The 22,142-nt window shown below is 35.9% G+C and overlaps 2 protein-coding genes across 2 annotated transcripts; one reads left to right on the forward strand and one right to left on the reverse strand.

Annotated features, from left to right (window-relative positions):
- Positions 1–9: 9 nt before the first annotated feature.
- Positions 10–7,841, reverse strand: LOC132606083 (uncharacterized). Its single transcript, XM_060319416.1, has 3 exons — positions 6,924–7,841; positions 120–215; positions 10–18 (listed from the first exon to the last, which is right to left on the reverse strand). The coding sequence occupies exons 1-3, from the start codon at positions 7,839–7,841 to the stop codon at positions 10–12; spliced, it is 1,023 nt and encodes a 340-aa protein (XP_060175399.1).
- Positions 7,842–20,412: 12,571 nt separating this feature from the next.
- Positions 20,413–21,059, forward strand: LOC132606085 (uncharacterized mitochondrial protein AtMg00810-like). The gene is made up of 2 exons (XM_060319419.1): positions 20,413–20,807; positions 20,909–21,059. Exons 1-2 carry the CDS (start codon positions 20,413–20,415, stop codon positions 21,057–21,059), a joined length of 546 nt encoding a protein of 181 aa, XP_060175402.1.
- Positions 21,060–22,142: the final 1,083 nt, after the last annotated feature.

Raw genomic sequence — 22,142 nt, forward strand, 5'->3', positions numbered from 1 at the left:
AAAGAATTGTCAGATCTGCTGTTGGAAAAACCAAGAGAAGAGACATAATCTGCAAAATGCTTATACCATGCCCTCGGGGCCTGCTTAAGCCCATATAAGGACTTACGGAGTAAACATACATAATCCGGATGAGTGGGATCTCTGAAACCCATAGGTTGATACATATACACTGTTTCCTTGAGCTCACCGTGTAAGAAAGCATTCTTGACATCTAGCTGATGAATGGGCCACTTCTTTGATAATGAAAAGCTGAGAACGGTACGGATCATAGCCGGCTTGACCACCAGACTGAAGGTCTCACCACAATCAATGCCAACCTGTTGAGTTTTTCCATCACCTACAAGACGGGCTTTATGCCTCTCAAAATCACCATTAGATTTTTCTTTATGAGTGAAAATCCACATAGAACGAATAACATTCATATTAGGTGGACGGGGCACCAACTCTCACGTCTTATTTTTAATAAGAGCATCAAATTCATCATCCATAGCCATTTTCCAATTCGGGTCACGAAGGGCGGTCACAGGGTTACGAGGGAGAGGGGATTTCGTAACCATGGTATTCAATTTAAACGTACGTTTTGGCTTAAAAATACCATTTTGACTCCGGGTCACCATTCGGGGCGGATTGGTAGATTGGGGCAGCTGGGGTGATGTTTGTGTGGGTGTGGGAGACGGAGCAGATGGTTGTTGGCCCAAGGCAGAGGTGAGAGGGGTAGGTGGGTTTGTTTGTGGAGTTATCAACGGAGGGGGTAGGGCGGTAGGGGAGGCGGCTGGCCCATACGCTGCCAATGGAGGGGAGGCGGCAGGACGAGCCACGGTGGGAGGGGGGATAGTCGACTGGGTCACAGGTGCAGCGTGGGGTGGTCTGGGCCGATTATCCAGATCAATAGCCATATGATGCAACCAAAATGGGGAAATCCCATCATCCAAAAAATCATAAGTAGTTGAAGTGGGAGAATGTAAATTGGAAAATGGGAAAACATTCTCATCAAAAATCACGTGACGAGAAATAATGATTTTGTTGGACGATAAATCATAACACTTATACCCTATATGATTCGTAGGATACCCCAAAAATACACACGGTGTAGACCGGGCTTGCAATTTGTGGATAGTCGTAGAAGGAAAGAGGGGATAGCATAAACACCCAAAAACCCGAAGATGAGAGTAAGATGGCTTTCTTTGGTATAGCACTTGAAGAGGAGAAACATGACCCAATAATTTGCTTGGTAAAATATTTAGAAGATATGTTGCCATTTGTAAGGCGTGATGCCAAAACGAAGGGGGAAGAGAAGCATGAGCAAGGAGAGTCCGAGTGATATTATTGATAGATCGGATTTTTCTTTCGGCTTTCCCATTTTGTGATGACGTATGTGGACAAGAAAGACGAAATGACATCCCATTAGACTCACAAAATTTCCCGAATTGACCATTATCATATTCCCTCCCAATATCACATTGGAGATTTTTAATATGATGTTCAAATTGGGTATGAATGTGGGCTTTTAAAGCTAAGAATTTCGCATAAACATCGGATTTCTTAGCTAAAGGAAAAGTCCATAAAAACTTTGAAAAATCATCCAAAAAAAGAACATAATATCGATAACCCAATGAACTTAACACGGGAGAGGTACACAAATCACTATGAATAATATCAAATGGCATCAAAGTTTCGGAAATAGAAGAATCAAACGGCAACTTAATGTGTTTACCAAGAACGCAAGAACGACAAATACTAGAATGACTAGATTTATTACATTCAATGCTTTTATTAAGCCTAAGACAATCCAAAATAGAATTTCCCGGATGACCCAAACGATCATGCCAAAAAGGAGAGGACAACGCTGCAAAGGTTGAAGGAGTGGTGGTTGGATATTATATGGTGGTGATTGGATAAAGATCTCCCCGACTATCACACTGCATTAGTGCCATCCCCGTCTGAAAATCCTTCACAGAAAACCCATATGGATCAAATTCAACAGTCACAGAATTATCAGTAGTAAACTTCCGTACTGAAATTAAATTCTTAATGAGTTTAGGAGCATGTAAGACATTCCGTAAGGATAAAGGGGGGTTTGGGGGAGGCAAACTAGTATGACCACAACCACGAATTGGAATCGAATGACCATTTCCCACAACAATACCATTATTTTGATTGGTCAAATTAAAATAAGACGAGAGATTACTGTCCGAGGATGTCATATGAGAAGTGGCTGTTGACACCCAATTTTGTCCCGCCTTTCTTCCAAAACATTTATTGACGCTTCTGATATTTTGATAGCTTAAGAATAGTCAATTATACTTTACCGCAATTTTAATTAGCTTTCTATTAATATCGCCATAGTCATGGCCTATTATTATTATTATTATTATTATTATTATTATTATTATTATTATTATTATTATTATTATTATTGTTATTATTATTATTATTATTATTATTATTATTATTATTATTATTTACCATTATTATGATTTGCATCACGATCACTTTTAACATTTTCTATTTACTGTCTTATACACACACGCATTGCATTTGTTTTACGCAATTAAGCAATAGTATTTACTTACCGTTAAACTTTAAAATATTATCGCACAGCTATTACGACGTCGTATAATTTTATAGTAAGTAATATTTTAGCACACATTAATATGTAATTAATTGAAAAGGTATTTTTATTTAAATTTAGAGGCCCAAAGCAATGTAAGAAAAAACAAGTATTTTTAGCCCAAGAAGGCCTTCCATCAGCCAAGTTTTTGGCCCATCCGTCCCAATCAATTTACAAGTGTTTCGGACCAATCCATTAATGATCATCCCACTACCCGTTGAATGACCCAGTCTGTTACCCTTTCAGTTGACCCGACTCGTATCTTTTTCTTTTCATTTCTAAACCTAATGACCCCGCCGCTTCCTCCTCTTTTCCCTTTCCCTTCCTCTTTCTCTCTCTACCCGACGCGAATGGAAATTCACAGAGCCTCTTTCGCGAACACAGGCCATGCATGGCCATTTCGGGGAAAGGAAATTAATGCTCGTCCTTTCCCCGTCAGTTTTCCACCGTGGTAAGTTGTCTTCTTCCTTCTTTTTCTGTTTTCAATCTGAAGCCATTTTAATGGTTTTCGTCCATTTGTGAGTTTGAATACTCACTCGCGATTGGTCGGTCAATATTGGAGGGATTTTTCCCTCCATTTCGGCTCGCCTCACAACTATAACGAAGAGGAAGTAGGGTTTTCGAGGTTCTATATAAAGAACCCCATCCTCAGTGTTGAGGGGTTTTGTTTTTTGGAATCGGGGTGCAGTATACTGAGTATCTCGATTAAAAGCTTTAAAAATCTAGCCTTATTTTAATTTAAAAATTCAGTTTCCAGTAGAATCGATACAGAGTCTGGTTTGATTTCCCTTCGTTTTAAATTCTCTTTTGTTTTCGTTGTGTTTGGGTGTTGAGGGTTGCACACGAAAAGGGTCCGAGTATCATTCGCGTTCAAGCGCAGACCTGAGATTTGAGCCCCTGTTCACTGCACCCAAGAAAGGTAATCTTTCTTCCTTTAAGCATTTTCAACATCTGTTTTGCTTTAGCAGTTTATTTGTTAGAAGTAGTATGATTTGTTTATGTCTTAAATGCTTCTAGTTGATTACGTGCTTAGCATAAGTAGTAAGTATTTGCTAATGGTGTTTAATATAGTATATGCTGTATTTGTTGATTAAAACCATGTGTTAGTTACAGTATTGTTAGTTTAAGTTAGGTTAGTATATGCTAATCGTTAATCTTGCTTAGTTTATTCTTTAGGTATCAGGTCTAATTATGCTTATAAATATTCAACTTCTGCTTGTATGTAGTGCAGTTCCCTGTTTGAGTTAGGATTATTGTTGGAATGAATGGTCAGTATTGTGCTTTGTTTAACACTTGTTTGGTCTGTTGTTAATTTTAGATCATGTTCAACTACATTTCTGTTGTGTTTCTAATGAATCAAGCCTCTATTATGCTGTTAAGTAAGATTAAAGCATCAGTTCATGTCTAGGCCATGTTTAGATCTTACTTGTCTTGCTTAAGCCCTGCTTATATTCTTAATCAATGTGTTGGTCTCTGTTATATGCCTATGTTCAAACCTATTAGTGCATTCCATGCAGACATGTTCATATAAGTAGGATAGGCAACTTGGTATTGAGTTTTGCAGTCTGTTTGTGACTAGTATAAGATCTGTCTGTGAATTGTTTGGTCTGATATGTTATAGTGTTGATTAATGGGAGATCTTTATTTAACTAATATTGGACTTAGGGCCTGCTAATTGATAGATGAGTATAGCATACCCACCTCATTGTTATTAGATTCATGTAAGGCTGTTCAAATATACCAGATTGCTTGCTATGGTGTGGTTAGCATCTTGTCATCCTATCATCTACAAGTTACATTAAATAAACATGTTTTTTTAATCCCTTAAGTCTGCATATGCTTGTGTATGGATTAGGAGCTGAGATTTAAATGTTAGGCCTATTGTAATGTCTTTGAATTTATCTCATATATGTGCTAAAGTGCATAATCACAATTAACTCATGGAAACCTTGCATCTTTGCTTCTCTATGGCTCTGTTGATGTCTATTTGAGCATCTATACTTAGTATGAATCAAGTTAAAGACCTGCATAGTGTAATACTTGAACAATGAGGTGATGTTGGGATTTACATGATATGTCGTCATTTGTTAGAATCGTATATATATTCCTCCATATAAATCTTATATCCTTCTTCCCGTTAAGATAGATAAGCATCCCTCTTTAGCATAAGGTTGAGTCTGATTCTGAATGATATGTGCAGGAACTGTTCAAGTGTTCCTTTCTCGTGTTTCTTTCTTAAAAATGGTCTCTGTATGAATGTTAGTGTGTATTTTACTTGAAAGTCCAGTGAACTGCTGAGTTTCTGTTGCTACAGTATGTTTGTAGTTGTTTTCCGAATACATTCACACTAAGTGTTGAATCCCCTGTTAGTCTCCTCATGTCTGCTTGCTGTATTCGAGTTTCCCTATTCCTCTGTTAACTTTGCTCAAGCATGCTCTTACATTACATTGCTAAAACATGTTATGTTTCTGCACTTGTCAAAAATTTTATATGCTCTTACATTGCAAGTATACCATGTCTGATTATGTTTATATGTGTATATTTAGAGTATGCTTTAGTCAATACATTTATGGGGAGATTCGTTGGTCATTATGGATTAAGCTTGAACCCTCCCCAGTGTTAGCCATGCCTGGGATTCTTGGAAATCCCTTGGAACTTGTGCAACATCGGGAAGACAGGGGCAAAAGCTTTCCAATATTAACCTTCTAAGTATCCTTATGAATGTATATATACGAGGTATACTTAAATATACATAATATATACATAAATCACTTGTTTGTCTTGAATGTTGAAAATTGCTCTATTAAGTTAGTATGTCAAAGTCCTGCTCTTGTTACTATTTACGTGATGTTTCTATTTTGTTTCGGCTGTTGCTCTTCCTTTTTTTATTTGAAGTATAGGTCTTGTAAATCCCCATTGTACTAATCCTTTTTTTTTTTTTTTTTTTTTTTTTTTTGCATGACCCTCTCGTATGAGTCCAAGGGACTCGTCTTCTTCCGCATTCGGTGTTGGGCTAAAGCCCAACGTGATATCCCTCTTGAGTCACTCCTATCCGCAGTATAGAAAAAAAAGATTCTGGGCTAAAGCCCAATGGCAGGAATAGATCGCAGCAATTGGCCTAAAAAATGGGTCGATCCATTCGATTATATTTTGTCCCCTCTACTTTATTTTCTGTTGTGTATTTTGATTTGTATTGTATGACTAACACTTTACTTTGTTTTGTTTTCTTAGCTTAGATGAATCCTAGCGGAATTAGTGGGGATAGTTTTAGTAATAATGGGTAGCTAGAATTCGAGTTTGCCTTAGAAATAATGTATTTAAAACAATTTATAAGTTATGATATTTGAATTTAGAATACCTTAAAGAATAACGTACTTATTTAAATAACGCATTTAAGGTAGTTAAATTTAGATAACGTACTTATTCTATGACATAATTTAAAACAATATCGTACTTAACGTATTTTTAAAACAATTTATGATATTTAAATTCGGAATACTTAAAAAATAGCGTACTTACTCTTTGTTTTGTTTTGTTTTTAAACAATTCTAAACGTATAAGATAAGATTGCCTATAATGCCTCATTCGTTTCATTTGAGACTTAATTAGTTAATCCCTTTGTTTAATTGTGATGGCCACTTATGTCTTTGTATTCATTAAATTCGGCTAGCATTAGGTATTAAACCCATTGTGTTATCCAATGCAAATCTTTTACTTAATCACTTAATTACTTAAGATGAAATACTTTTTCTTATATTACCCATAAAATATAAAAATATTATTTTTGTCAAAATGCCTTATATTCTCCATTTTTTGAAATCTTGATAATATTTACAAACTATTTTCCTAAACATTTAAAATGTTATATTTGTATTTTTTTTTTAGTCTTAATTAAATAACCTAAGTTTGACCGGTTAATCGTAGTTAGCAAATCTTAAAGGATGCCTAACTTCTTCCCTTTAGGATAACCAATAATCCTTACCTAGAATCACATTAGTTAAGCGGACCATTAACGGAGGTTTAGTTTAGCTTTGCCTTAGTTAATACTTAGGTGTCCTAATTCACCAATAAAATAATTAGGTGGCGACTCCTTAAAAAATAAACAAATAGGAATCACCAATATGTTGTACTCCGATTTGACCCGTTTAAAATGGGGTATAACAGCTTGCCCCGATATCCATGTACCAATTTTGATCAGGCGGGTTCAAGGTCACGGTGTGCATTGCGGACTCGATGTCGGTTGGAACATACGACCCATGAGGTGCCACTGCTGCCGTGTATAGCTGCTGGGCTGGAGGAGGGCCCAATATACCTTGCTGCCGTGGCGAGCCAGGCGGGGGACTAGCCCAAGAGGTGGTGGGTACGGACAGGGGGGAGGAGCAGCAACCCAGCGTGGCTGCAGTACCCACTGCCAGTGACCAAGCTGTCCGGCAGGCCACTGCGGCGAAAAGGATCCCGCTGGCTGCGGACCGCCGCTGCTACGGCCTGAACCACCGCGTCCGCCGGTGGTGTTTTTACCGCCGCATGAACCGCGGCCAGAACCACCTTTACGGCCATTCCCAGAATTGTGACGGTGGGAATTTTTGGTTTTCCATCGGCGTGAGCTTGTGTTTTCAGAGGGCAGCACAGCGTCGTCGACCGCGACTACCATAGCCGAACCAGACCCGTGAGACACCATTGCCGCAAGTTCACATTCTTCAAAAACAAGGGAAGACCGAGCCTCTATGAATGGGGGGAGAGGCTTAGCATAGAGAATTTGTGTCCCAACCCCTTTGTACGCTTCAGTGAGACCCGAAACCAGTTGAAGGACAAGGCGGCTATTCGTCACGGGAGCCCCGACATTTTTCAGTTGATCCGCAAGGCTCTTTAGACGTTGACAATAGGCGGAGGCATTGGGAAAATCCTTCATACGAGTCGTCGTGAATTCTTGTTCGAGAGTCACCGCACTAGAGTTTTGATGATCTTGGAATATATCACGCAAGCGAACCCAAGCGTCCATGGCAGTAGTGTCTGGTTCGATGATGGTGTTTAACAGATCATTCGAAATTGTCGAATATATCCATTGAAGCACGGTGGCATCAATGGTCGTCCATAATTCGACTTCCTCATCAGTTTTGGGAGTCGGCTTCTCCTTACCTGTGGGTGGAGGAATGATGCGATGAAGGACCCTGTGAGAATGAGCATGAATCTTGAAAAGCTCGGCCCATGTTCCGTATTGTGAGTTCTCCATCTCAAGAGTAACAGAGATGTGATTCTTGATATTTGAGACCGCGAGGGCCGGGTGGAACGAGGACTTAACCGGAGTGGGTGTTGCATCGCCCATGGCCAATGTATTAGAGAGTGAAGGTGACGGAAAGAGAAAGAAGAAAGAGGAACTAGGGCATAGCGGAAGGAGGAAGAAGAAAGAAACTCTAATCTGATACCATATAGGAAATATTTTTCGTGTCCCCTTTCATTTCTTGACTTGGTTAATATACAAACTATACAACTGTAATGTTAGGCTAGAATTAAGGAGCTAACCTAAAATAGGAGATTACAAAATATTCTAATCTAAAATAGGAGATTACAAAATATTCTAACTAATATTTACATAATCTATCAGTTTTAACTATTTTAAATAAATATCAGTTTGTGGCAACATTAATTCTCTCCAAATAATACAAATTCCAGCTAAGATAACCATTGAAGTAAATTAAGTAAAGTAAGATGACTTTTGGAAGAAAAAACAAAGATAGATAATTTTAATGGTTAATTATCACAAATTGAGTAACCAATAGGACAATCGACTCCGAAATGAGACCTACAACAACAATAACAGACCTAATGTAATGGCAAAAGTGGGGTCTATGGAAGGTAGGATGTACACATACCTGACCCTATCTTTGTGGGGTAGAAAAGTTGTTTTCGATATACCCTCGGCTCAAAAGAAGTGTAATCAAACCATGGTAGAATGGAAAATAACGATAGTGAAATGGCAAGGTAAACAAAGCAAATAAAGCAACATGTAGTAATAAGAATTAAAGCATAAGATACTACGCAAATACTAAATAGTACTACTAAAAAAGGAGGAGATGAGAAGAGAAGACTAGCCCCCGCCTCTCCCACAAAAAGTACGGCTACCTACTACCCTAATCCGCGACTGTCATGTCTTGTCTAATCACCGTCACCCAGTTCTTTTCCGGTAAATCTCTACCTCTTCTAAAATATGTTATAGTCAACCTCCCACACCTCCTCACTAGTGCATCCGCGCACCTCCTCTTCATGTGCCCGAACCATCTCAACCTCGTTTCCTCATCTTGTCCACCACAAAGATCACTCCAACCTTTCCCTATATAACTTTGTTCCTAATCATATCTCTCCTAATATGCCCACACTTCTATCTGAGCATCCTTATCTTCGCCACCTTCATCTTTAAAAAGTGTGCATTCTTGATTGGCCTGCACTCTGTCCCATATAATAGTGTAGGTCTAACCACCACTCTGTAGAACTTCCTTCCTGACACATTCTTATCACATAATACTCCGAACGTGAGCCTCCATTTCATCCACCCCGCGCCAATACGGTGTGCGGCATCATCGCCAATCTCTCTTTTTTCTTGGAACATAGTCCTAAGATATTGAAACTTCCCCGCTTGGGTATGACTTATGTATAGATCTTCACCTCCACCTCCGCCTCATGCGTAACATCACGAATGTGCACTCCAGGTACTTTGTTTTAGTCCTACTTAACCTGAAACCTTTTTAGATTCCAAGGCCTGCCTCCAAACTTTTAGCCTATCGTTAACTCTATCGCACGTTTCATCGATCAATACTATGTCATCTGCGAATAACATACACCACGACACCTTCCCCTAAATATGTCGAGTCAATTCGTCCATTACTAAGGCAAATAGAAATGGGTGAATGGTTGATCCTTGGTGCAACCCCATCATGACCGGGAAGTGTTCTGAGTCACCTCCCATTGTTCTTACCTAGTCTTGGCTCGATCATACAATGTCCTTAATTGCGCTAATGTAAGCCATCAGTGCACCTCTAGACTCCAAACATCTCCATAGAACCCCTGGAACCTTATCGTATGTCTTTTCTTGTGATCAATGAATACCACGTGTAAGTCTGTCTTTCTATCCCTATACTACTCCAACAATCTCCTCACGAGGTAAATGTCTTCTATAGTTGACCGGCCCCGCATGAATCCAAATTGATTCTCTAGATAGACACATCCGTCCTCATCTGCATCTCGATCACTCTCTCCCAAACTTTGATTATGTAACTCAATTAATAGCTTGATACTCCTATAGTTGTTCCGAAATGAGACCTGCTGTTAAAAAATAGTTACAGCAAAATTGAAACCTGCTGGCAACAAACTAGCTAGAACAAATATATGCGCCCATCTCCATTTCTCTTTCTTTTATCTCTATTCATTCTAAGGTTAAAAAAAAGGTGGGAGTACGTTTTATTGGATACTATGAAAAGTTGAAGATAGAAACTAAAAAATAAAAAATATTGTAGATAATTAACTGGCCTAATTTGGTAAGCGGACGATAAATTTTAATATGTATATTTGTGACATAATAAAAAAATGGAAACGAATATGCTATTACATTATTAAATTACATTCACAACGTAAAATTTTCTTGCATTATATATCAGTATACTTAAATCTTACATTTTAGGTGTTTATGTGTGTTTCTGCTCCTTTTTTAGATGAAAAATGGAAAAGCAAAGATCGACTAAACGATAGAAGTGAAACAATGCTAATGGGCATTTGAAAGAAAACATGATATATGAGAAATAAGTTATCTCTAAATTTAAGCTTCCAACCATTAATGAACAAGGAAGAACATGATATTGGAAACAGTGGATTCAAAGTGAATGTGACCTTTACTTTGAGCTGGAGTAGTATGTTTGCTTACACTCTCACCAACGACTAGATTTGTCAATGTAGAAGGTTCGATTTTCCAAGTTTCAAGCAAATGAAAAGAAATCACCGAATACTTTTGGTCTTTGTTGGAATGTGAACCTCGATTCTGCTATTTTCACCCATTTAGTAAGACCACTTCTCCGAACCCTGCTAACGCGGGATGCTTGGTGCACCGAATCACTGGCTAGGCTTTTTTCGTTAGGCCACATGCACCCTAAAATTCCCAAACTTCCCAAATATTATCAAGAAACACAGATAATAAAGGACAACTTGCACAAAACCTTTTTCTCAAAAAATATCAAACTTGTACTTTTGTTCACTGACTAGGTATAAATATAATCCTTGTTCAATGGCAGGGTATAATCCTTGTCCAATGACAGGGTGTGTGTGCGTATACATGTTCTAGTAATCTAGATTCCTAAAGCGTAGGGTTTATAAATGGGGAAGCACTTTGCATCATGAGTTTCTTCATTTTTAGAACTCAAACCCGAGACCTAATTTGATTAAAGGTGAAGGAATCTTACTCATCCTACCGTGCGCGCACCCTAAATGGTAAAGATTTCTGTCGAAATTAGTGATAGTTGCTCTTACTTGTACATTTTATAGAATATCTTAAACTAGTTGTACATGGTTAGTTACACAGTTAGAATAGTCAGTTACATAGTTGGCTTTAATTAATGAGGTGCATAAATATCTATAAAGTGATCAATGAAAAGTTGAGTCGGTTATTTCACAAACTCACAGTGCTTTTCCTCTCTTCTTCTACTTCTCTCAATCTCAGTTGATGTTTAACAGTTAGGCCACTCCTTTTAACATGGTATCAGAGCAAGGCTAACGATTGAAACATAGCTGATGAACTCAACAATGGAAGAACACATCGGAGAAGAAAAGTGAAGAAGAACTAGACACTAACTTCGAATCGCGATTTCTAAACTTCGCAAATCGGCGATTTTCGTGATCTGTAACTGCTTAATTTTGTGGTTTTCATCAACAATTGCTCTATTTCTCTGCAAAATTGAACAATTTTTTTGCATTCAATCACTCGATTCATTGAAAATTGAAGATGACGAATGGAACTCAAATCTTGCAATCATCGAACACTGAACAAACTCAACAATTCAAAGACATTCATCCCAGAAATCCTCTCTATCTTCATCCATCAGATAATCCAGGTATTGTGCTAATTCCTCAACAACTCACCGGAATTGAAATTACACAGGTTGGAGTAGTTCTATGAGGATTGCCTTACTAGCTAAGAACAAATTAGGGTTTATTGATGGAAAATTCCTTAAGGAACAGTACAAAGGAGATTTGGAACACGAATGAGAGAGATGTAATGCTTTTGTTCTGTCATGGTTAAGAAACTTAGTTTAAAAAAGAATTGGCCAATGGCCTTATGCTTTCATCAAATGCACACAATGTTTGGAAAGATTTGAAAGAGCGATTTGACAAACGTAACCTAACTCAAATATATCAACTGAATCGCGAAATATGCACTATGAGTCAGGGCACTCATACAGTTTCTGAGTACTTCTCTAAGCTGAAAAATCTTTGGGATGAATCTACTTTGTTGGTACCACTTCCTGTTTGCAATTGCTATAAATACAAAGAATATGCAAAACACATGGAAAGACAGAAGCTCGATGTTATATCCCGTATTTTATACATTTGGATATTTCAAGATGGTCGTGGTAGGTCAAGGGCAAGACTATGTTCCAAAATTATTTTAATATACAAGTTGTTTATTATCATGGAAATATTGAGAAAGGTTAAGGGTAAAAAGAGAAATTCACAAAATGGCCCATGGTAATATTGCAGAAGGCTAGGGGCAAAATGGGAATTTCACAAAATATTCGAGAAGGTTCTTGGAGGGGCCATGTTGTCCGTGTGGCACATGCCATATTTTATTAAATAGGGGCTAATTATAAATATATATGGACTAAGCTTACCTAGCAAGACAAGTTGGCATATTTGTTTATTTTTAAGAAACTTCAAGAACAATAGAGAAGGGGACATGTGGCCACCCTTGTGTGGATTATATATATATATATATATATATATATATATATATATATTCTAACTATTTAGAAGAGTGAGTTCAATTCACTTTTCGTCATCCGTTTTCCATTTAATAAAAAAAAAAATATGGGCCCCACCCATATATATATATTAAAAACAACAACTAATATAAAAAAAATGTGAGCCCCATAATTCTATGGCATATATATATATCCGTTCCAATTTAAAAAAAAAAAAGTCATGGGCCCCATATATATTAAACAACAACTAATATTAAAAAAATAGTGTAAATTAATAATGTCCAAAAAACGTGCACCCCGTATTAAAAAATCAAACAATATTCATGTAATTTCCAAAGTATCTCATTAAGTCAATAATGATGGATTCATTGCCACGTGCGTATTCGTAGCAAACACTAATATAATAAAGTTTTAAATACGGAGCACAAACTACAATATTATATTAATCGTGTTTTGAACATAGTATCCCATATTGACAAAATCAAACAATATATATAACAAAAAAAAAAAGTGAATGCCATATTAAAAAAAAAACAATGTCAAAAAAAAAGTGCACACTTTGTATTCGTAGCAAACACTAATAAAATAAAGATTTAGATACGGAGCACAAATTACAATGTTATATCAATTGTGTTTTGAACATAATATATATATATATATATATATATATATATATATATATATTATATGCATAAAAATAGTGTAAACTAATAATGTCCAAAAGGGTGGGCCCCATACTAAACAATACCAAGCAATATAAAAAGTAAAAATAAAAAACAATTAAAAAAAACTATATAAAGGATGGGTTTAGACCCATGCTTCGTCGTCCGTTGTCCCTTAAAAAAAATGGTGGCCCCCATACTAAATAACACCGAGCAATAAAAAAAAGGAAGAAAAAACGACGACTCGGTGACCTTTGACACGTTACACCTGGTTGCACGTAATCTTAACTTTCGCTGGAACTCGCCATCTCCAAACTCATGGGAAAAAAAAAAGTAAACCCTATATTATCAAAATCAAGCAATATAAAAATTAAAAAAAAAAAAAAGTGAACCCCATATTAAAAAAAAATATAAAGTTAAAAACAAAAAGTGTTGGCTTTGTATTTGTAGCAAACACTAATATAATAAAATTTTAGATACAGAGCACAAACTACAATGTTATATTAATCGTGTTTTGAACATAGTATGTGTATATATATTATATGCATAAAAACAGTACAAACTAATAATGTCCAAAAAAAAAGTGCACCCCATAAAGGGTGGACCTCATACTAAATAACATCAAGCAATATAAAAAAAAAAAAAAAAAAAAAGTAGAACCCACCATCTCCAAACTCACTGTAAAAAAAAAGTGGATCCCATATTAACAAAATCAAGCAATATCAAAAAAAAAAAAAGTGAACCCCATATTAAAAAAAAAAATTTAAAAAAAAAGTGCAGACTTTGTATTCGTAGTAAACACTAATATACTAAAGTTTTAGATACGGAGTACAAACTACAATATGAACCCCATATTAACAAAATCAAGCAATTTAAAAAAAAAAGTGAACCCCATATTAAAAAAAAAAAAAAAAAAAGTGCAGACTTTGTATTCGTAGTAAACATTAATATACTAAAGTTTTAGATACGGAGTACAAACTACAATGTTATATTAATCGTGTTTTGAACATAGTGTGTGTGTGTATATATATATATATATATATATATATATATATAGTGCAAATTAATAATGTCCAAAAAAAAAAGTGCACTCCATATCAAAAAATCAAACAATATTCATGTAATTTCCAAAGTATCTCATTAAGTCAATGATGATGGATTCATTGCCACGTGCGTATCAATCCATTAGTGGGAGCAAATCAAATTGCTTTTCTTCAAAAAGTTAAGTAGTCAAACCATACAGTTTTTTTTTATTTTTTATATTAGCCTGTATTAAACTGTTGTATTTACTATTCCACCATGTCATTTATTTGTTATGTTCACTAAAATAAATATACTTAAAATATTTATATTTTAAAATAAGATAGAATTTAATTACTTTTTTATTTTTATTCTTACTCTAATAAATGTGAAAAGAAATTAATGTTGTAAAAAAAAATCAAATGGAGATCAAATAATGAATAAGGTGAATAAGTCAAATTATAATTCTAACCGATGTTTCCTTAAAAAACCATGCGAAAAACAACATGACAAGTAAAATGAGCTAAACCGAGAATATTTACCAAAATTAAAAAATAGTATTTCTTCATTTAAATAGAAAATCAATTTCTACTTTGTTTCGTTTTAAACATGTAAAATTAATTAATAATTTGAATTAGAATTATCCAAATCAAAATTTGATAAAAAATAATAAGTATTTTACACCTTTAAATTAATCGAATTAAAATTGAAAGTATCAACTGATGCTTAAATATTGCTATTATTTTATCTCAAAGAGAGGAAAATAGCTTCCTTTTAAACAAATCTTCTCTTTTAAAAAATATTAATAAATTTTCCGATTTTGTATTCGGAGCAAACATTAATATAACAAAATTTTAGATACGGAGCACAACTATAATGTTATATTAATTGTGTTTTGAACATAATATCACTATTAAAAAATAATTACATACACATAGATGCATTATAATCTAAAGTGTTGGGCCCGTGCCCAGCACGGGCATAGGTCGTCTAGTATGTATATATATATATATATATATATATATATATATATGAAGAGAGATGACCAAGCAAGACAAATTCTTCATGAAATTTCAAGAAGAAAACTTGGAGAGCAAAAGATAGGGCCATTCAGCCAAGGCTCCAAAATTTGGTGCCATGGAAATTTATCAAGAAAAATTATTTTCTTCTAGTATTCCAACTAATTTGAAGGCCCTAATTAACATGGAGTGGTTGTTGGAACAAGCAAAGTATTCATGGTGCAAGATGGAAGCTTTAGCCGAATAGAGGAGTCAAAGAATAAAGGTAAGATTTAATCCCCTTTTCTATGTGTTAGAGATGATTTGTGAATGTTGAAGTGTGTAGAAATGGATGGAATTCATGGTACATGTGTATGTGGATTGTGGTCGTGTGGGTGTGTGATGTGTAGGAGTGATGAACTAATTTATTTAGTATTTTGATTGTTGTCGTTGTGGATTCTATGATGTAAAATGAGGATTTAATGGCTTGAAATGAAGTTGTAATCATTGTGGTGTCATTGTGGAAGTTAATGTGACACTAGCATGAATTCTTATATTTGTATGAATGAAGTTGCTAATGTAAAATGTTGGTGGAATTCATGAATTTGAGAGATGTCGGGTGAAGTGGTATGTTGGTTGGGTTGTTTGAACATTATGTGAATTGTTTGAAAGTTCTTGAACCATGTTAGAATATATTTTGGATTGATTGTTGAAGTTGGAGATATGATTGTTGGTATTGTTGTGATAATTTGGCCGAGTTGAATTCTCGGATTGTTGTTGATAAATTGGTCGAGTTAGATTCTTGGGGATGGTGTATTTACAGGGGAGATGCTGCCGAAATTTCGGCAGATAATAAATAAATCCATTTGAAGGATTAAGACAAGTATATGGTGATGAATCTAATGATTGTGTAAATCTTCTTGAATGTAGACTAGCGATAGCGAGCTTGGACAATTAAGCGTAGCCTATAGGACGTGGAGCAGGTATGTTAAGGCTCGTCCCTTTCTTTCAAAAGCATGATTCCGATGTTATGATTTCATAATTGTTTACATATCTTCCTTATTTCCAAAAGTTAGATGTTATGATACCAAAGAACGATTTATTTTCCCGATAACCCGTAAATGTTTTCCAAAGTGTCCATATTCTACCAAAATAGAGGTTTATGATTTTGTAAGCTCTTATGACAATAACGATGAATATGTTTCACAATGACAAGGATGATGTCAAGGATGAGAATATTTCTATGATGACTATGATAAGAATGATTTTTCAAAAATGGCTTCTGAGATGTTCGCAGAAGGTTTTGTACTTCAAACGCTCATAACTTTTTCATACTAACTCGGATTGACTCGAAACGTGGTTATGATCTTATTCTACGTTCTCTTAATGCCATCCTTCGTCGATAGTCTCATCTTATAATAGTTGTTCCTTCAAGGTGAGACGAGGCCACGATGATTATTCCATAATATAATCGGAGGTTACCGACCTTACGTCACTCCGATAGATACATGACTTTCTTTGGGCTCTCCTGCATGCTGCTATATGATATATGTATATGTAGTATGTCAGTCTCGAAAGCGGCTTCACCAGCCGATGTGTCTTTATATTTTATGTTACAGAATCCACATGACCACAGATTTTGTTTGACTTGAGAACAACGAAAGAAAGATTCTGGAGGCTTAACTATGTTTTTCATTTCTTATTGATATAAGAATCTAAAGAGGTTAAGTATGTAATAAGGGTTAGCGGGTTCGCTCGGCTCCGAATATGAGGTCGGGTGCCCATCACACCCTAGTAAGGTTGGTGTGTGACACTCATGCAGTTTCTAATGGGATTAAATGAAACATTTGCACAGTCTAGGAGTCAAATTCTCATGACAGTGCCTAGCCCTAACCTCAATTAGGCTTACAACATGATTATGCAGGATGAGAATCAACGAGTACAGGCAAACTTGATTTCTAACTCTGTTATGTCATTACAGTAATTAGATATCCCTGATTCTACTGCCTTGACATCCATACAAAACAATAGATACAAGAAAACCACTGACTTGTATTGTGACAACTATCACTTGAGGAATCATACTAGAAAATCCTGTTATAAATTGATTGGATATCCTCCGGATCACAAGTATGCAAAAAAAAAGGGTGATGATAGGAATGATAGAGGACATAATTTTGGAGAAGACAAGAATAATAGAGGACAAAGATTTGGAGGAAACAGAAAACCTCAAGCTAACAATGTGACTTATATTGATGGATTGAAAGTGTGAGAATCAAGTTCACCACATGGAGCTGCTTCTCCACTAATTGTTCCAACTGTTCCAACATTTACTCTTGAGCAATACCAGTATTTTCTGAAGATGATTGATAAAGACAATCTTCCACAACAAGCAGTTGCATACATGGCAGGTATATGTCCTAGTTCCTCTCCTGCTTCAAATAGTTGTTTATCTTCAGGTTTAGATACAAAACCTTGGGTGGTTGACACTAGAGCTTCCAATCACCTGGTTTCTAGTCTGGATTCATTACTTAAACCAACCTTAGTTCCTCCATACTCTAGTCTTGTTCATCTTCCAAATGGTCAAACTACTGAAGTTAAGCACATTGGTACAGTAACACTATTTGGCAGTAATGACATACACAATGTGCTTCATGTCCCTCATTTTGAATACAATTGGCTCTCTGTATCCAAACTCACTAAAGAATTAGATTGTTGTGCTTTTTTTTATCCTTTTTTTGTCTCTTTCAGAACCTTTGCACTGGCAAGGTGTTGGGGATTGGTAAGGAAAAGAAAGGACTTTACTTGCTTCCATCTACCAAGACACCTGAACTTGTCAATACATTGGGTTCAACCTCACCTCAATGCTTCTCCTCTTCCAGTCAAGTTGATCCTTCTATCTGGCATCTAAGATTTGGCCATGCCCCAATTGCAGTACTACAAAAGATTATCACATTGCAACCTCATTTACAGAATAAAAAAATTCCCCTTGTACAGTTTGTCCACTTGCAAGGCAGACTAGATTCCCTTTCCCCAATAACACAAATAAAACTGCTCGTACTTTTGAACTTCTTAACATAGATGTTTGGGGCCTATATAAGCAATGTACATACAATGGTCACAAGTATTTTCTTACAATAGTTGATGACTACTCTAGAATGACTTGGTTATATCTTCTGAGATTAAAAAGTGATGTCATTATTTGTATTACACATTTTCTAAATCTCATTAAAACTCAGTTTCTACATGTGTCAAAACAATTAGATCAAATAATGTTCTTGAATTTTTCAAGAACTCTTTTTTTTATTCCCTTGGTATAATCCACCAAAGTTCTTGTGTACACACACCTCAACAAAATGGTATTGCTGAAAGAAAACATAAACACCTCTTTGAAATGGCTAGGGCCCTAAGATTTCAAGCTCACATCCCCCTCAAACTCTGGGGTGAGTGTGTGCTTACGGCTTGTTTTCTCATTAATAGACTGCCTTCCTCCCCTTTATCAGACAAATCCCCTTATAAAGTTTTTCATGGAGTTTCTCTTTCTTTTGATCATAAAGGTGCTTGGTTGCCTTTGTTATGCAACCAAACCTCAATTTTCTGACAAATTTTCCTCCACAACAATTCCTTCCATTTTCATGGGATACTCATATACACAAAAAGGCTATAAGCTTTACTGCATCTCATCTGGTGTTTTCTTTGTTAGTAGGGATGTTTCCTTTAGAGAAACTGTTTTCCCTTTCAAATATCCTAGACATACTTTCTTAGCACCAGATCATTCTCAGACTACATTTCCTATTATTCCTTTTTCTTATCCATATCTTGCAGATATTGTTTTCCTTACATCAACAATCCCTTCTTCTCCTGATTGCTCATCACCTGCTCTTTCTCCTGATGCTTCTGCACCAACTGGTGCTCCACCAAATGACTCTGCATTACCTCTTGACTCTGCCCCTAATATTTCATTTCCTATTGATCCTACTTTTTCTTCATCTTTCTCTTCTTCATCATTTCCTCCTTCCAATTCTCCTGCTCAACCTATCCAATCTGCTCCAAGAAAATCTACAAGAATTTCTAAGCCTCCTATTTGGCACACTGATTATATCACCAAATCTTCTACTCCACATCCTATCTCTAGTTCTCCATCCTATTCATCTATCTCACCTTCCTATAAGTCTTACCTTATTGCCTTTTATGCTTCAGTCTCTGAACCCTCTTTTTTCACTTAAGCCGCTCAAGATAGTAGTTAGGTCTAGGCTATGGAACAAGAGATTGCTGCCCTTAATGACAGCCATACTCGGGAGATTGTTGATTTGCCTGCAGGTAAAACTCCGACTGGTTGCAAATGGGTTTTTAAAATCAAGTATAAGGCTAATGGTACTATAGAAAGGTACAAGGCAAGGTTGGTTACCAAAGGGTACACTCAACAAGAAGGATTGGATTATCATGACACCTTTTCCCCTATTGTCAAGATGGTAATTGTGAGGTGTGTCATTTCCTTAGTTGCTCAGTCTAATTGGCCCTTATTACAAATGGATGTCTATAATGCTTTCCTTCAAAGTGATTTACTTGAAGAGTTTTACATGACCTTGCCTCGTGGTTTTACTAGCCAGGGGGAGCATAAAGCATGTAGTCTACTTAAATCCCTATATGGCTTGAAACAAGCCAGAAGGCAATAGAACCTTAAGCTCACCACAGTTTTGATAGAATTAGGCTTTTCTCAAAGTAAACTGGATTATTCACTATTCACTAAGACTAATAGAACTGGTACAGTCACCATACTTGTGTATGTTGATGATTTATTGATTACATGCAGTGATCCAACACTAATTCAGGAAGCTAAATCAATTTTGCATCATAACTTCAAAATGAAGGACTTAGGTGAGTTGAGATATTTTCTTGGGATTGAATTTGCTAGATCTGGCAAAGGAATATTGATGAATCAAAGAAAGTATGCTTTGGAATTGATAGCAGAATGTGGTTTAGGGGGAGGAAAACCAACTGCAACTCCTCTTGAACATAATCAAAAGCTTTCTAGTTTGGAGTATGATGATATGTTTAAATCAGTTGATGATGATGATAAATCTAAACCAACCAATGATGATGCAGAGCTGGAAGACAGGAGAATATATTAAAGACTAATAGGGAGACTATTATATCTTGCCATGACAAGGCCAAACATTTCTTTTGATGTACAACACCTGAGCCAGTTTATGCATGCCCCTAAGAAGTCGCACTATGATGCAGCCTTACATGTGGTCAGGTATATCAAGAAGCAGCCTGGACTAGGACTCTTAATGAGCAGCAGAACTTCTGGCAAGATTACTACATTTTGTGATGCTGATTGGGCATTTTGCTTATTGTCTAGGAAGTCAGTAACAGGTTTTGGTATAAAGTTCGATGATTCCTTAGTCTCATGGAAGTCTAAGAAGCAAAGCACAATGTCAAAAAGCTCAGCAGAAGCTGAGTATAGAAGCATGGCAACAACAGTTGCTGAACTGGTTTGGCTGCAAGGTTTGTTACAAGAATTGGGTGCCACAGTTGAGTTGCCAATGGACATGTATTGTGACAACAAGGCAACATTACAAATTGCCTCAAATCCCATATATCATGAAAGAACAAAAGACATCGAAATATATTGTCACTTTCTCTATTTATTAGAGAAAGGATATTTGAAGGACTGATAAGAACTGAGTATGTTGCAAGCAAGGAACAAATGGCAGATATATTCACCAAGGCTTTAGGGAAGCAGCTCCACAATGACATGTTATTCAAGTTGGGATTAGTTGACATTTTCAAGGATCCAACTTGAGGGGGAGTGTAGAATTAGTGATAGCTGCTCTTACTTGTACATTTTATAGAATTGCTTAAACTAGTTGTACATGGTTAGTTACACAGTTATAATAGTTAGTTACACAGCTGGCTTTAATTAATGAGGTGTATAAATATCTGTAAAGTGATCAATGAAAAGTTGAGTCGGTTATTTCACAAACGCACAGTGCTCTTCCTCACTTCTTCTCCATCTCTCAATCTCCATTGATGTTGTCACTCCTTTTAACAATTTCATTTAGTCTACTATAATTCAATCTGTCTAATTAACTTGTTCACAAACTTTAACCTAACTCATGCACAATTACCCCATTTTATTTTAGAGTTGGAATTGTAGTAAAATAGAGAGGAGGCGGGATAAAAAATGCATGAACTGATTTCACAAATCCATTAATCAATTGAATCTACTATGTTTTTATTAGTAATAAAATGGGCTAGCTACATGTGAAATCATTTCGGGCATTAAATCTAAGTTAGGTTACACTGAATATGTTGTTGTTGTAGTTGTCGCAATCCTTTAATCATTGTTAATTACTCATTTTAAGGAAGAGATAAGCGCGTAACTCGGTCAAATATCCCTTATGACTTATGCAATTAAATGACTTCAAATGAACACGTTAAAACCTTAAAGAACAAATAAAATTAATTCAGATTCGTGGTGAGTATATCCACTGAACAAGGGAGAAAGCATTGTCGTCAAACAATATTTTCATTTTCAACTATCACACTACACACTTTGGTGGTAAATATACCATATTAGAATATACTCCTTCCATTCCGTAATAAGTGGTGTTTTAGGCTTTTCATTTTGTTTCAAAATAAGTGGTGTTTTAGGATTTCAAGAAGAAAATGATCTTATTCGTCCAAACTTACCTTATTTATAATCAAGAATCATTAAATAGTCTCTTTTTTTCTTGACATTAATTAGGAGTAAGTTAGTAAAAATACTAAAAACACTCATAATTTTTTAGAAATAAGCAATTTCTTAAGAAGTGTGCATAAGCTAAAAACACCACAATGGAGGGAGTATTAAAAATTACTCACGAGAGACAAGTATGAAAGATTA

This window comes from Lycium barbarum, chromosome 8, assembly GCF_019175385.1.
Source record: "Lycium barbarum isolate Lr01 chromosome 8, ASM1917538v2, whole genome shotgun sequence".
Classification (NCBI taxonomy): domain Eukaryota; kingdom Viridiplantae; phylum Streptophyta; class Magnoliopsida; order Solanales; family Solanaceae; genus Lycium; species Lycium barbarum.